At 40.2% G+C, this 16444-nt stretch overlaps 1 protein-coding gene across 4 annotated transcripts in view; it reads right to left on the bottom strand.

Moving 5' to 3' along the window:
• The window catches only part of taf4 (TATA-box binding protein associated factor 4), an 87415-nt gene extending 74804 nt beyond the window's left edge, over positions 1 to 12611 (bottom strand). For 2 of the 4 annotated variants that reach the window (XM_008110152.3, XM_008110151.3), the window contains exons 1-2: positions 11875 to 12310; positions 7693 to 8757 (exon numbers count right to left, since the gene is read on the bottom strand). In XM_008110152.3, coding sequence (XP_008108359.1) covers positions 7693 to 8757; positions 11875 to 12283 — 1474 coding nt within the window. In that variant the 5' untranslated portion in view covers positions 12284 to 12310. Of the gene's footprint in view, positions 1 to 7692; positions 8758 to 11874; positions 12311 to 12377 lie in introns of those variants that run through there. The other 2 variants (XM_008110153.3, XM_062979014.1) reach the window with 2 other exon arrangements.
• Positions 12612 to 16444: the final 3833 nt, after the last annotated feature.

The raw sequence follows: 16444 nt of genomic DNA on the forward strand, positions 1-16444 counted from the left end.
GGTGACCACATGTATTTCATACAGTTTTCTTAGGAAATAAATATTCAAGAGGAGGGCTGCCAATGCAATCATTATTTTATGAGATATTTCTGTGCAACTGTAAACATCTAGGCAAAAAGATGTGTTTGTACCGTGTATAACTGACAAAATGTGTAATGTTGTTTTCTTCCCCAGATACATTAGATTTACAACCAAAAGAAATCAGGCACCTGTCTTTCACAGTAAAAAAAACTTTTTATAAACAAGTTTTTTTACATTAAAAAGCAGTACACTTTTCTTTGAGAGAAACAGCCAACATGCATTGAAAAATAAGATTCTACTTGTTATCCTCATTCTTACATTGTCATGTCTATACAAGCTTTTTTACAGGAAAGGTATCATAACTATATACAGGCAGTCCTCAAGTTATGAACAAGATAGGTTCTGTAGGTTTGTTCTTAAGTTGAATTTGTATGTAACTCAGAACAGGTATATATTTAAGTGCAACTCCAGCCAAATATGTGTATGTGTGTATGTAGAGAGAGAGAGAGAGAGAGAGAGAGAGAGAGAGAGAGAGAGAGCGCTTAGGATCACACAGGGTAAGGTTACACCCCTTTGGAGTTTATTTTGCTGTATGTGTTTTGCTGTCTGTTCAGAAGATTTCATCTCACTTTCTGTCCCTATTATCACTGAATTTTGAGAGAACAGAGGAAACAAGGATTGGTGAGAAAGCTTCAGTGGTGGCCCCTTTTCCCCATGATAATAACTCTTTCAGGAGATAATTTCCTTTCCTAAGGGTAGATTTCTTAATTCCTGTTGTCTCACCCCCATTCTTAACTATAAGTCATTTGTAAGTCAGATGTTTGTAACTTGTAACTTGTCCTTTGTAAGTGATGTATTGACATTGAGGAAGACAAGAGGGGAGGGAGGTCCAAGATCATGCAAATTTAAGTTCTATTTCAGCTGGGAATATCTATGAACTAAAGGTTGTCAGATCTGACACACTGATGTCAAGTGTTGACAAAAATGAAATAGATAGGGGAATAGTTGCACATTGAAAAATTCAAGGAGAAATTTTTGCACATAAATTAAGGAGAAAAGGTGATTCTTCTTTAAAAATATAAGAGATTTTGGAGCAACTAAGGCCAGATTTAATAGCAATACTAAGATTATTTTTTTATAAAATGTAGGATTCTGACAGCTATTGCATCATTTGAAATGGGCCTTCTAACCTAGATGAAGTGTTAGCACTTTTAGAGGAATTCATGACCTAGACAAGAATCCCAACTATCTATGAACACCAAGTACATAGTTACAGAAGGTCCAGCTTAAACATGAGTGCAATTGCATGGTTAAGGCTTTCTTACCTCTATAATAATATTGTTGAATTACGTCTATGGGTGGCAGAGTTGAGGAGGCAAGGATGTGATGACAAATAACAGAAGACAAAACATTTAAGGGCCTACTTTTATACACAGCATTTATGTAAGGTACTCTAAGAGAACAAAGCTTTGATAAGGATGAACCAATAAACAAACCAAGTCCAATTCAATGCTAACAACATTCTAGTAACTTCATTATCCCACATTAATTTTTACAAACTTCTTTACTTGTTGGATGTAAAGTGGTGGAATTAATAATGAGCTAGGTCCTTAAATCTGACTTCTACAGAGGACGGAGATATGAAAAGACACAGAATCACAATGCTAGGAAAGTAGGATAGCTTGGTAACAGAACATTAGTTGAGTTTTGTAATCTGGAAAAATTCCTGAAATTTTTAGTCTCATTTATCTCTCTCTCTCAATTGTCATCCTGATTTTTTTACTCATAAAATCTCAATCCTCTACAAGACGTAAAATTACATTATACACAATCTGCACAAAGCAATACCTTTCCAACACATTGGACACATTAAGACATCGCGATTACCTTGTTTTATCATGCTTTAGCACAGACAACAAGCATGCTTAGCAGAAGGGGCTATATTAGATTTTCAGTTCAGGGCTTGTTATCATGATATTTAAACCAAGCAGCAGATAGATTCCTAGCATGTTTTTCCATCAAGAAGAAGGAACCATAGAAAATATGAAGAAACAAACTTTAGGGGGTGGGGGAAACAGAGTTGATCTCACTGGGTTCAGACTTCAAACTAAGGAAATCACAGACCAAAAGTTCTGCGAGTTAATGCAGTCAGGTAATAATGATGGTTCAGTCCCACAGCGTTCCAGATTGTTGTGACATGAATATATGACCATTAATTTAAATCATTCAGATTATAGAGTGTCTCGCTAAGAAAGGAAGACAACTGTATGCTAGACCCCAATGCACACAGTACAATAAATTCAACAAAGCATTCAAACACAGAAAAAGATTCAAAACACACACATGCATATACATGACCATTAATGTGCCACAACAAGCAAAATTTACTCCCAGGCCTCCCCAAAAGGGTATCATCTGCCACAATCACAAACCCACAGGATCTTCCTAAACCAAAAATGGGTACTCTGTTAATTTTAAAAAAAAATCTAATTCTTATTCTTAATTGTACCAAACTATTTAAACATAATGAATAACTGTAAATTTAAAATGTAAAATAATTACACTTTAGAATTATTGATAATATCAACAACCATATATATTTGAGTATAAGTAGAGGGCAGATTTTGATGCCGAAATTGTAGATTTTTATATGACCTGTGAATAAGTCAAGGATTCTACAGATAAGGGAAAGCATCAGTGTCGCCTTAGGAGGTCACTTGCCCCTTGCTGCTACCACCATTTCCCACACAGGCACTCAAAAAGGCCAGAAGTGGTACCACAGTAGTTTGAAAAAGAGGTCAGTGCATCTACTAAATTCTCCCAACATGTGTTAAGTCTTCACTTCTTGCAAATCTATTCAGAGAATGTGGATAAGTTGACCTAGGTTTTTCTATCAATTTTTAACTAAAATGTCTAGACGTATACATGACTATAAAGTAAATGGCACTTTCTGTACCTACATAACCAACATCAGTCCTTCTACTTCCCTAAATTTCTATTTATTTTTAGGCCACACAATCACGAACAAGTGTGACTCTGCAATTCTAACTTTAACAAAATTCATATTTTTCCTATGCACTCTTAAACACTTACACCATTGTGGATGCTGCACTACCTTGCAATTCACACAATCTATTCAATTTGAATCACTAAAACCTGTTACCACCTACATTCATTCATGTAACTATCAACCAACACTGTCTGCTGCTCCACTAAAGCAAAACAGCCACATGCTTTCCCAATCTGAACTGCACTCTTGTCTTTACCTTCAGCTAGACTTTCAGTGTCTTTCAAGTGAGCAGGTGCATCATGTTAAGGAACCTGGTAATAATCTATGCTTTCATTAAACTAGGTCTCTTTGCATAGCGATATCCATAGGATTTTAGGAATAGTAAAATCCTATGAATATCTATATCATGTTGGAGAAGAAATAGTTTCCAACATAGGGAGTTGAAGAGAGGCGCAGTGGTAAACTTGCAACAGTCTCTTGATACTACAATGTCCATTAAACACACTCTCTGTTAATCATAATAACCATTTCTTTTACAGAATGCCTCTTAGTATCCCACTGAAGAAAGTCCAATTTTCCAATTCTGATATCACTATCTTGATTTTCAGACCTTCTACCTCACAACTTTTGCTACTAAGGTTGGAACATGGTATCATCTTGTTTGAGAGGAGAGACCCAGGGAGAGGGGGTGTTAATCAGTATCCTGGAAAGCATGAAAAAGTATGAATTAGATCTACTTTCTGACAATTGTCATATTTATTGCAAATTTTACTTGTTGAGTTTACTGAGTTTACTTGTAAGGTAAAGGTAAAGGTTTTCCCCGACGTTAAGTCCAGTCGTGACCGACTCTGGGGGTTGATGCTCATCTCCATTTCTAAGCCGAAGAGCCAGCGTTGTCCATAGACACCTCCAAGATCATGTGGCTGGCATAACTGCATGGAGCGCCGTTACCTTCCCGCCGGAGTGGTACCTATTGATCTATTCACATTTGCATGTTTTCGAACTGCTAGGTTGGCAGGAGCTGGGGCTAACAGCGGGTGCTCATTCCGCTCCCGGGATTTGATCCTGGGACCTTTTGGTCTACAAGTTCAGCAGCTCAGTGCTTTAACACACTGTGCTACCAGGGGCCCAGTGTTTACTTGTACTATTGTAAATATGTATGCAGTTTTTAAAATCTTAAAATGATACTACAGTAAGAGTCTCACTTATCCAACATTCTGGATTATCCAACACATTTTTGTAGTCAATGTTTTCAAATGCATTGTGATATTTTGGTGCTAAATTCGTAAATACAGTAATTACTACATAGCATTAATGTGTAATGAACTACTTTTTCTGTCAAATTTGTTGTATAACATGATGTTTTGGTGCTTAATTTGTAAAATCATAACCTATTTTGATGTTCAATAGGCTTTTTCTTAATCTCTCCTTATTATCCAACATATTCGCTTATCCAACGTTCTGCTGGCCCGTTTATGTTGGATAAGTGAGACTCTACTGTATAAGCTATGGTTATATGTCACCTTTAGTATTTTTGTATTAGAGTTATTAAGTATTATAAATAACAAAGCAATAAAATGGTTTGCCTGCTTGTACAACCTAAATAGGCAAAAAGGCAATTCGCCACACAATTGAAAAATCATACCTCTTAGAACCCAAAACAAAACACTGGTATTACACAGGCATATCATGTAAAATGATCCTGTTCACACTTACACAGGAATAAATCAAACTAAGTATAATTGGACTTCCTTTCAAGTAAGCGTTAATAGGATCATAGCTTTAATTTTCTTGATATAAAATCGACAGGGGGAATATACTTTTAGATTTTCCTGTAAACATAAGTCCAAGTTCTGGAGCAGACTGACACAAAAGTGACAGTTAGTGAACCAATGTTAGTGAATAAGCCAACTACCATCAGTCTCTAGAAAGGTATAAACATGGTGCTAGTCCCTGGCAAACTGGGAGGAAATGCCACGTCCCATTCCCCCCCCACCCCACCCCAAACATATAGCTTTTAGGAGCACTATTCTAAAGAGCAAATCACATGTAAGGCCATGTTTTTGAGTATATATCTGCCAAGCGACTGCTTTTTAATACCTCAAAACTTATGTAAAGAAAATACATATATGGTAATAATAAGCAACACTATGTTTTTCTTTCCCTTTTCATGAAAGGCTTTTCTTCTGTAGGACCAATACATCAGGAGCCTTACTTCAGGAAAACAGGAACTTTAACACTCATTTTTTAAAAAATGTTTAAAAAGTTCTCAGTCACACTTTCATCATCCCCTAATTTTCAGATTTAAACTGGGCAAGAAAAAATAGTTCAAATATATGCCACAATATATGTAATCCCAATAACTTTATAGAAACTATGACAATACAGTTCACTCTCTTTTTAGGTAAAAGGGTTTTTGCTTTGACATGCATGAGATTGCTGGATCCCACAAAGTTATTTCAGCCTTCTCCTTTCAACAGTGGACAGCCTGATGTTCAAAAGAGCCTAGAAAAGGGGTCATGAAGTCATCCCTTGCCTGCCCCTAGAACTAGGTATTCAGAGCATTTCTCTTTTGAAAACAGAGGTGCCACCTAGCTATCACTGCTAACTCCTGCATTACTATATTTTGCATTAATTTGACTTTTATTCTGAAAAAGACATCTTGTGGTAGTAAAATCAATACATTAACTACCCTTCTCTAATACACATGTCTGATATTATTAGTCTTAAATGGACTTAGGGAAGAAACAAGGTAGCTCATAAGGAATAAATATGCATGGTCCAAAATAATAGGGTATTTTAAATGGTTCTTCCTTCTTATTATACCCCACTTCACTCCAATTTATGTATTCTTTTTTAGTAACTACTATATTCCAAAAAAAAAATTGTATTGCAAAAGAAGATTGTGGGGGAGAGGTGCTTTTGGAGAAACAGGGTGTATGCTATCTTTCTCTCTATTTTTAATATAAAAATACAATTAACAATAGCAGTTACATTGTGTGTAAAACTTTCTGGCGCAGTTCAAGACTGCCATGATCCACAAGCATAATTAAACTTGGATATTTTCAATTCAATGAAAATAACCAAAGTTTGCTGAATATCCAGCTAGCCTTCACAGAGTAACTGAAAGACCGCCTTCAATTAACTGGACAAGATCATCAGCTAAATCCTAGAGTATTCGAAAAATACAGTATTGCAATATAATAAGGCTTGCTGACTTATTATTAAAATAAACACATCAATCTAAGCATTCTGTCATGTTTTAAGTGAAATATTGGTTTTGACACTCAAAAGATTCACTAAAATCGTACACAAAGTAGATGCACCCCATTGGTTTCATTAGGTAGTAATAAAACATTTAATTAGTTTTGTTCTGTATAGTCATAACGCCACCTTGCTATAAGGTTTGGGAGAAAAATGATATCTACTATATGTGTCAATTGATACTATAGATTTTCATAGATATGTAGAATCCAGGTAAAATTATCCAGAATGAAGTTTCATAAAATTTCCAAACTAAACACGCACAAAAAGTCAATAGTGTTTAACCCATGAAGGAATGGCAACTCTAAATGCAACAGGGCTGCCCGTGCAATGCTTACTTAGTAAGACCAGGAAGCTAGACACACTATAGTTACTACTAATTAAACAATGTCAATTAAAGACTGCAAAATTGAGGATACTGAAAGCTAGGATAACTTGCATGGCAAAAGCACAGGAAAAGCACAATAAAATTAACCCAGTCTTATTAGGTCTTGAACTATAGAAGCTCCTACTTACATCACATTCCAGTACCAAAACATTGTATTAGCTCATACATGTGCAGCAGCACTACACATAAAAGAATGAGGTGAGGTGAGGACAGTGAGACTGAAACGTAATTCAACACATGCTGGTTGTCAAACGTCAAGGATATAACACAGTATTTCTGTATCGTTTTAATCAAGTAGTGCTTTCTTTTAAAAAAAAACAGACTTTTCCCTAAATGGTACTTACTTTATGCTGCTTCTACAGTTTTAGAATGAAATACAGCATCACTAGGAAAATGCCACACTAAACCTTAGGACAATCTTCACCTATGACACTTATTGTTCTAAATCTTTGTTCAATTAACATTCAGATTTAAACCTATTTATGAGTGCATCCTCTTTACATCAGTATGCTTTGTTTCTGTGGAACTCTAAACACTCCAGGGCCATTGCATCCAACTCTGGAAAAAACATAAATACAATTTACAGCTGTGTGGTTCATAAGCCCTCTACTGGAATCTTAAGAATCCCAACTTGCAAGGCTAACTGAATTGTGTTTCTAGCCCTCATGTTTGCAAGATAAATCTAAAAATGGTTTAAGGTGGAAAAGTAGCAATCTATTATAGCCCAGCTTTCTTTAAAAGTTTTGATTTCCGTATAATCACCTTCTCTTTTTCACCTCTGAGTTGAAAAATAGTATTAAAATAAATTTCAAATGTACACCAAGAAATTTTACCTGCCTAATATCATTTACAAACAACTGAAATATGGAAAGAACACATTTAACCCAATTTTCAAAGATGCTATCATAGTGCAAGCTTTCCGGCTTCAGATTACAGCAGATCTGCCTCTTTTTAAGCACCAGATATCATAACTACCAAAACAAGAAATTCATTTTAGTCTTTCCCTTACCTGGTGGTAACTGAAAGTTCTGAATATTTGTTGGATTTTGAGGAGGCTGACGAGGTGCTAAAACAGTAGGAGTCAAAGTTGCTCTGATTCCACTTGTAGTTGCTGCTGGAGTCCTTGGCAGACTCTGTGTTACTGTATTGGCAGCTCCCTTTACCAGACCAGTGGGAGTGCCTGGCGCAGGAGGTACTCCACCAGGATTAGGGGCCACATTGGGCAGGCCAGCTTGCATAGTTTGCCCAATAATCATATTACCCCCTGTAGTACTGGGCTGGCCACCAGCAGCCAGGGTCTGCTGTTGAGTTACTGTCTGCACAATAGTTTTAGGAGACTCCGACTTTATGACTTGTGTGGTGGGTGCAGTCGGTACGCCAGAACCAGGCTGGCTGTTCACAAGAGAGGTCTGGAGAGAAACACCAGAACCCACAGTGGCTGCAGCAACAGCTGCAGCAGGAAAACTTCCCACACTGATGGTTGAATTGATCACAGTATTGCTCCCATTCTGGGTGGCTGCAGCTACCGAGGGTCCTGCCGCATGAATGGGCGGCCTCACCAATGCTACCGTTGGCCCTCCAGTCCCAAGGCCCGGGGGCTGTTGTGAGGATATCACCGTGGGAGAGGGTGAAGAAGCTGAGGACACCCCAGTCCCAAGAAAAGAAGTCTGAATGACAGTATTTGAAGCAGATGGCAACAAGGCATTAACAGTACTGACTTTCCCCACATTTCCAGGTCCATTGTTAACAAGAGGGGTGACCGCTGGGACAATGGCAGGGTTCGCCGTTGCAGGAGTAGCCGTGAAAGAAGTATGAGAATTCATCACCACATTACTCCCGTTCAAAGTTTGTACTGTTGTGGACCCAATTTTACCATTTCTGGTAGATAAAGCTGTTGCCATGGTGCTGATGACTACTGACTTGCCCTGGTTGAGGGTCCCTGGGGTGACAGCAGCTTCAGATCCACCTTGAACATTTGTAGTGGTGCTGACGCTGGTGGTGGTGGCTCCATCCAAAGTGGAACCCTGGGACCTGGCATTATGATTGATAACACTCCCTTGCACTCCACCAGCTCCTGCAAATAAAACAGATGGGATTAACCAATAAAAATTGTCAAATGATAGTTAGGACAAAGGAGTCATGTGGCTAAACAAGACAAGGGGAAACTGTCTCTCTTTTATATCAAATTATCGCAATTTCTGTGTTGAAATAACACATTGAAAAAGTAAAACCATTCAGCTCCACAGAGAAGTTAGAGTTCATCCTAATATTTCCCACTGACAATGGGCAACAATAAATGACATTTACTTCTGAGCCCAAAAATCTTCCCTGATTTTAAGAAGCACAGGTATACAGTAAGAAATAAACTCTTGCAAAGATCTCTATCTATCTATCTATCTATCTCTCAGTATGCTATAGCACTATGTTTGATAACATCCTATTACAAACCTAGACTTACAGCTGTGGGAAGGGGGGATAAAGCAGACAGGTTGAGCAAAGTCAGTATCACAATGCCCTGGGGCCTCCAACCTCTCCACTTGATCCTCTTATCTGTTGTTCCAAAATCTAGTAGCTATGTGTTTCCTAACTAAATGGACATGAAGAAGGGAGGATGAACAGCACACTGTCAGACTGAGGAGACCAGGAAGGAGGTTGCAAGGCAATGTTAGAGGAGTTCATCCTCCCTCCTAAACACACACACACACTAAACCCTGCTGCTCTTATTGCTGCTCTTACAAAGGAAAACAAATACTAACAAAGGTGCTTATTTCTCCCCCTGAAAACCTACGGTTTCTAGCAAAGACTTACACCTCCTCTGGATCTCCAGGCCCTGCATTTAGTAAACACAAATAGGAAGATTGTAATCAGAAAGACAATGTCACATAAATCAGGAACAGCAGTGAGTTTTTCCTCCAAGATCCCACTTCATTAACCTTGTGTCATGACAGGCAGTGGCATCCTAGTAACATTTCAGCAACATGAAACTGAAAAGGAGGGAAATGAAGGAGGAGGAGACAATCCACAGACTATACTGGGGATAAACACTGTCCCCCCACAAACACTTTTAAATGCTCTTTTAAAATCAGGGCTGTTTGTTCTAAGGAAAAACTGTTCAAAGATGGGCTGTCATCTCTCTCAACCTTATACACAAGAGGGGCTATGCTCCAATTTTCTACATGCCAGAGTCTGGCTACTGGAGAAAGTAGAAAAGCCAAACACTGGGGTGTATGACCTCCGAAAGACCGGTATTCCCATAGAGATTGTTTAAAGCAGGTTCCTGGCCCTCAATACTCTCCATCACTTCCTCTTCTGGGAGAAACTGGTGTTATAAGAAGCTGAAAACCTTGCTGTTCAAACAAACTTCTAATAATGGCTAAAACCATCATATTGTACAGGATTTTAACAGATTTATGACTATAATTTTAGTCTGGACAGTCTAATAATAGGAATGGATGGTTAATCAGCACTATATATTGTTTTTATAAGGCTTCTTAATCTTTTAAAATTGTGTTTACTTAGACTCATATTATTTTGTTATTAATTGATTTGTGATGATTTTTATACATCATTTATTGTATTTGCTTGCTGTGTTGTAAGACAGCCCGTCCCCGTCCCCCGGGGAGAGCGGGTGGGGTATAAATAAAGCTGCTTATTATTATTATTATTATTATTATTATTATTATTATTAACAACCCCTCTTCTGACACTTCAGCAACAGAGAATGGGGAGGAGGAAGAATAATTCCCTCCCCCGTTAAATTAAATCAGTCCCCTCCCTCCTGGCCTTCAAAAAAAATTAAAACATGGTTTTGGGATTAGGCTTTTGATCAATAATGGGAGCAGTGCAATAATAGACTATATATTACTTTAATGACGACCCAGACTGGCCCTGAAATATGACTTGGATTATGTGATTTCAAATTCTTGTTTTAATGTTATCTTTAAATTGGTTGGTTTTAATGTTTTTGTTTATTCACTGATAGAATCATAGAGTTGGAAGAGACCTCATGGGCCAGCCAATCAAACCCCTGCTAAGAAGCAGGAAAATCGCATTCAAAGCACCCCCGACAGATGGCCATTCAGCCTCTATTTAAAAGCTTCCAAAGAAGGAGCCTCCACCACACTTCAGGACAGAGGGTTTCACTGCTCAACAGCTCTCATAGTTAGGAAGTTCTTCTTAATGTTCAGGTGGAATCTCCTTTCCTGTAGTTTGAATGTATGTATATATACATGTGGCACATGCACTATGAAGGACACCAGGGGCACTCCAAGTGGCCAGCTACTGGTCAAAGGACATTTAGTATAATGCCAAGTTGTAGTTGTTGTTGTTGTTTTTTTAAAAAAAAACTTTGTGTTTTCAAATACATTACAACTTGTACCCTCAGTTCACTTCTGACATGATAAATAAGTAAAATACATGTGGCATTGAATAGTTGCCTTTGTAAGGACGCCTTGGGTTCCCTTCAGGGTTGAGAAAGGCAGCACACAAGTATGGGTTGCTGTGAGATTTCTGGGCTGTATGGCCATGTTGCAGAAGAATTCTGCCCACATGGATGGCAGGCATCCTCAGAGGTTGTGAGGTCTTATTATTACTACTACTACTACTACTACTACTATAATGAATAAACAACCCCCCTCCTGACACTTCATCTTGGGAGCAGGAAGAATAATTCAGACAGCCACAGGAAGGGCAAAGAGGGATCTCATCGGAGACTCTGAAATGACATAATTATAAGAAGGCAATACTGAAGTGGGGAGGACCCAAACTAAGAGGCTGACCATAACAAAACAAAACTCAATTCCTCCTTCACTTTCTATGAAGGAGAAAAGGATTGTCCCAGTCCAAAATAGTATACTGGGGGATGGCAGGTAGAACAAGGAAACTCTGAAATGGGATAATTGAGGAGTTCTTGGTGGGCTGTTGTTCATATGGGGGTATGGGCCAACTTGGGCCCTCCATGTGTTTTGAACTGCAACTCCCACCATTCCTCACAGCCTCAGGCGGCTGAGGGGGAAAAGGAAAGGGCCTGAGGCTGGGAGGAATGGTGGGAGTTGCAGTCCAAAACACCTGGAGGGCAGGCCGAAGTTGGACCATGCCTGTGCTATTGGGAGACTATTGGGGGCCCACTGCGACCAAGGCGGATGAAAGGAAGGCATGAAGGCCCCTATGACCCTCTCCCTCTCCAGGTTACCTGGCTTGGTGGTCTCTGGGCCACTGAGTCCCATCTTGGCGGCGGCGTTATTGGCAGTGGTTGTGGCGGCGGCGGAGGAGGAAGAGGAAGAAGAGGAGGTGGTGGTGGTAGTGGTGGTGCCGGGGCTCCCGGTTTGGGCACTGGCATTGCCTCCTCCGCCTCCTCCGCCTCCTCCTCCGGGGCTGGGGCTGCTGCTGCCTCCTCCGCCGCTCACGACATGGTTCCCCAGCAGCTGCCCGGCGGCGGCAGTGGCGGCGGCCCGGAGGCCCTCAGGAGGCCGGTGGTGCCCGCGGTGGTGCCCGGAGGCCGCCAGCTGGGACTCCAGCGAGCCCACCAGGTCGCTCACCACCTTCTCATCCACCTCCGCGTTCAGGAAAACCTCATCCAGCAGATCCGAGCCCGCCGCCATCTTTTTTTTTTCCCTCCCTCGCTCCCTCCTCCCTCCCTCTCGCGCGCGCTCACTCCTCCCTCTCCTCCCTCCCCCTCCCCCCTCCCTCACTCACTCATTTTACACATACACGATCCCGGCTCTCTCTCTCGCTCGCTCGCTCGCTGTCTCTTTCTGCCTTGAACTGAGCATGCGCGCGGCGCGAGCGGAGAGGGATTCCACTTGCTTCTGATTGGCCCCCGGCTGGGTATAAAAGCGGCCGCAAATGGCTGCGAGGGCTTAGTCAGGCAACGGCTGCCCGGCTGCGGCCTAGTCTTGGATCCTGAGCGATTGCGAAGAATTCGGGAAGGAAAGGGAGGCGAAATGAGGACTTAAGACAGCGCTGAGAAAGCGGCCGCCGCCTCAGACGCCGCCACCACCATTGCCGCAGTTGTTCTTTGTCTCTGACGAAACCCAAAATGGCTGCAGCCTCCGCCGCCGCTGCTGTTGTTGTTGTTGCTGTCTCACCGCGCTGGAGGAAGTTGGCGGCGGGGACTTGGAGGGACCCGACGCCGGCGCTTCCCTGAGGGAACTAGGCCTCGCCGACCGCCTTGGCTCTTCCTTGCCCTTGAAGAAGGATAGACTCCTTCTCACACATTATCTGCTTTGAACTAGATTGTATGGCACTGTGGACTCAAGGCCCTTCCACACAGCCCTATATCCCATAATATATTGTGGGATCTTCTGCCCTGATATTCTGGGATATAGGGTTGTGTGGAAGGGCCCTCAGGCCCCTTCCACGCAGCTGAATAAAATCCTACATTTTCTGCTTTGAACTGACATATATGGCAGTGTGGACTCAGATAACCCAGTTAAAAGCTGATACAGTGGGATTTTCTGCTTTGATATTCTGGAATATAAGGCTATGTGGAAGGGCCCTCAGATAACCCAGTTCAGAGCAGATATGGTGGAATCTCTGCCTTGATCTTGTGGGTTATATGGCTGTGTGGAAGGAGAGACTCTTCCTTGCCCTTGAAGAAGGAGAGACCCTGGCCTTTCCCACATGATCTCCTTTGAAATGGATTATATGGCAGTGTGGACTCTGATAACTCAGTTCAAAGCAGAAATTGTGGGATTTTCTACCTTGATCTTCAGTGTTATATGGCTGTGTGGAAGAGCCCTTTGATCTGTTTGAGTTATCTGAGTCTACGCTGCCATATATTCCAGTTCAACGCAGAAAATGTGGGATTTTATTCAGTTGTGCAGAAGGGGCCTGAGTTGGAAATGACTTCAAGGTACTCAACACCATCAGTCAAGAGGTGACTCGAAATCACATATATAGAGACTTAGAGGGCCCTTCCTAATGCATGTGATTTCAAGTCACCTCTTGACTGATGGTATTGAGTATTTCCAAGTCATTTCCAACTAAGGCCCTTTCTATTTATTTATTTATTAGCGACATTTATATCCCGCCGTTCTCACCCCGAAGTGGACTCAGGGCCCTTTCACACAGCCCTATATCCCAGAATATCAAGGCAAAAAATAATAAAAAGTACATTATATATTATTAGTATTGTATTACATTATAATATCAATATTATATGTACAATATATTATTGGCAAAGCACAATATTAGTATTACAGTATATGTTACTATGTTGTACTATACCACTATGCTGCAATATTACATGTAATATATAATATAAAATTATATATTATATTGTATGAACTATATTGTATTGATATAACCCAGTTCAAAGCAGATATTGTAGATTTTCTGGATTGTATGGCTGTGTGGAAGCAGAGACACCCTCTGGTCTTTCGCACCCTTAGGATGTTCCCCTTGTTGCTTCTAAAGCAACCTGCTATAGCAGTCACAGCAGCTGCTGCTTGTAGGACAAAATGACAATTTATATTTTCATAATTTACAGTAGAATAGCATCATAGGCAGTGTGTGTTTATATCAGGTATGGACACACGTCAGCCCTCCAGGTGTTATGGACTTCAACTCTCACAATTCTGTTGGGAATTATCAGAGTTGAAGTCCAAAAAACTTGGAGGGCTGAAGTTTATCTATGCCTGGTGTGTATTATTATTGTTATGTTTTTTTACATCCCACATTTTTCTCTCCATACAGGACTCAAAAGTGGCTCATAACTAAGTCATTTATTTAAGATTTTTTACCCCGCCTTTCTCCGCAATTGGACTCAATAATAATAACTTTATTTATAACTTACCCCATCTCCCTGAGGGGACGCAGAGCGGAGTTCTTCCAACAAAGAATGGCAAACACTCAGTGCCATAAAACAACACAAAATGTACAAATAGCCCCGTGAATAAAACTTCTGTTACAAATCACAACTACTTACAAAGTTTAAATAATGAAATAAAACTTATAAATCTATTAAACCTACAAAGTAACAAACCCAATCAAATTAAATAGTTTTAAAACCATTATTATATAATGTATCCACCACCAACAATCCAGAATAAGATGCTGTGTTCTAGTCAAGGTTTTAAAATAATAAGCTAATCTTCCCCAAGGCAGCTTACAACATGTAAACATACAAGTAAAAAACAGTTAAAATCCAGTGTTTGAAGTCAGTCGCCCCCACCCCTATATAAACTCCCTAAGGAGGAGTCTTCCCTTGTCCTTTTTGAGCACATGTTCAAGGGAGCCCATGTTGAGATAAAAGTCTCCCTGCAGGATCTCAGCACTCAGCCTGGTATGTATAGGGGACACGTTCCAGGTAGCTTGGACTGAAGCCGTATAGGGCTTTATAGGTGAGAACCTTGAATTGGGCTCGGAAACATATAAGCAGCCAGTGGAGCTGTCTCATTAATGGAGTGGTATGCTCCCTGAGATCAACCCGTTAGAACCCTAATTGCTGATGGTTGAACGAACTGCAGTTTCCAAGAAGTCTTCAAGGGCAGATCCACGTAGAGTGCATTGCAGTAATCCAGTCTGGGTCTAACCATTGCGTGTACCACTGTAGCCTGGTCCAATCTCTCCAGGAATGGACACAGTTGGCGCACAAGCTTTAATTGTTCAAATGCTGAATTAGTCACTGCTGCCTCCTGGGCTTCCAGGTTTAAGGCAGAGTCCAGAATCACCCCAAACTGTGAACCTGAGACTTCAAGGGGAGTGTGACCCCGTCCAGCTCAGATTGCAAACCTATTCCTGGATCCATCTTACTCGAAACCAGCAGTTCTTCCGTCTTGTCTGGATTAAGCTTCAACTTGTTTACCCTCATCCAGTCCATTACAGATCTCAGGCAATGGTTCAGGTGCAGAACTGCTTACTTGACAATGCAACTTAAAATATACAAGTATTAAAACAGTATTGAATTTTATTAAAATCATATAAAACCACAGCAGCCCCTGACAATCTTAAAAACCTTTCAAAGCATATGTATATTTTTGAAATAAATTATGTGTGAAATCTTTTCAAAAAGTTAATTTTTAAGATACATCAGATTTGTGCCTTTGCAACTGTTGTCCCACACTATATGTGTACAATATATGTATTTTGTATGTATACATATGGTGTATAGAGATACATGTAAAACTATGTTAATGCCTAAACATATGTTTTATTTACCTTCTAGTGTTTGTTTTAATGCTGATCATTGACCGAAATACAATATTCATCAATTCATGCATATACTAGATAGGGCCCCAAAAGTCTCCATACATAGGATAAATTAACTCTTATATATTTTTTTTATTTTAATATTGGTGTGTACAGACATAATATTTTGTAGATAAAGGTATGCTCAACTTCAATTTTCCATTTTTCCCTATGTTGACATTAGGGACACACAATATGAGTCACACTTTAGGCACATGCCCCAAGTATTTAAAATATGATTTTGTGCATGAAGCAAAATGTATGTACGTTCCACCAGCAGAAAGTAAAAATGTTTTCTCAGCCCCCAATTTGGACTGTTTTGGAGTATTTCGAAATTCCAGATAATAAGAGATGCTCGACCTGTAAATCAGTGGTTCCCAACCTCTTTCTTGAACCTCTTGAACAGGGGCCACTCTCCAACATTAGTACCAAAAGGTACAGATCAGTTTTTGGTCAACTTTAGATTTGGTTTGGTGATTTGGGTTGCTGATTCAGAAAATTGCATTGGCTAGACCACACCAGCTTTAGTTTCTGATACAGAACATATCCCATCCAGCAGCCGTCTGCTCACC

The sequence above is a fragment of the Anolis carolinensis genome, chromosome 4 (genome assembly GCF_035594765.1).
Source record: "Anolis carolinensis isolate JA03-04 chromosome 4, rAnoCar3.1.pri, whole genome shotgun sequence".
In the NCBI taxonomy this organism is placed as follows: Eukaryota; Metazoa; Chordata; class Lepidosauria; order Squamata; family Dactyloidae; genus Anolis; species Anolis carolinensis.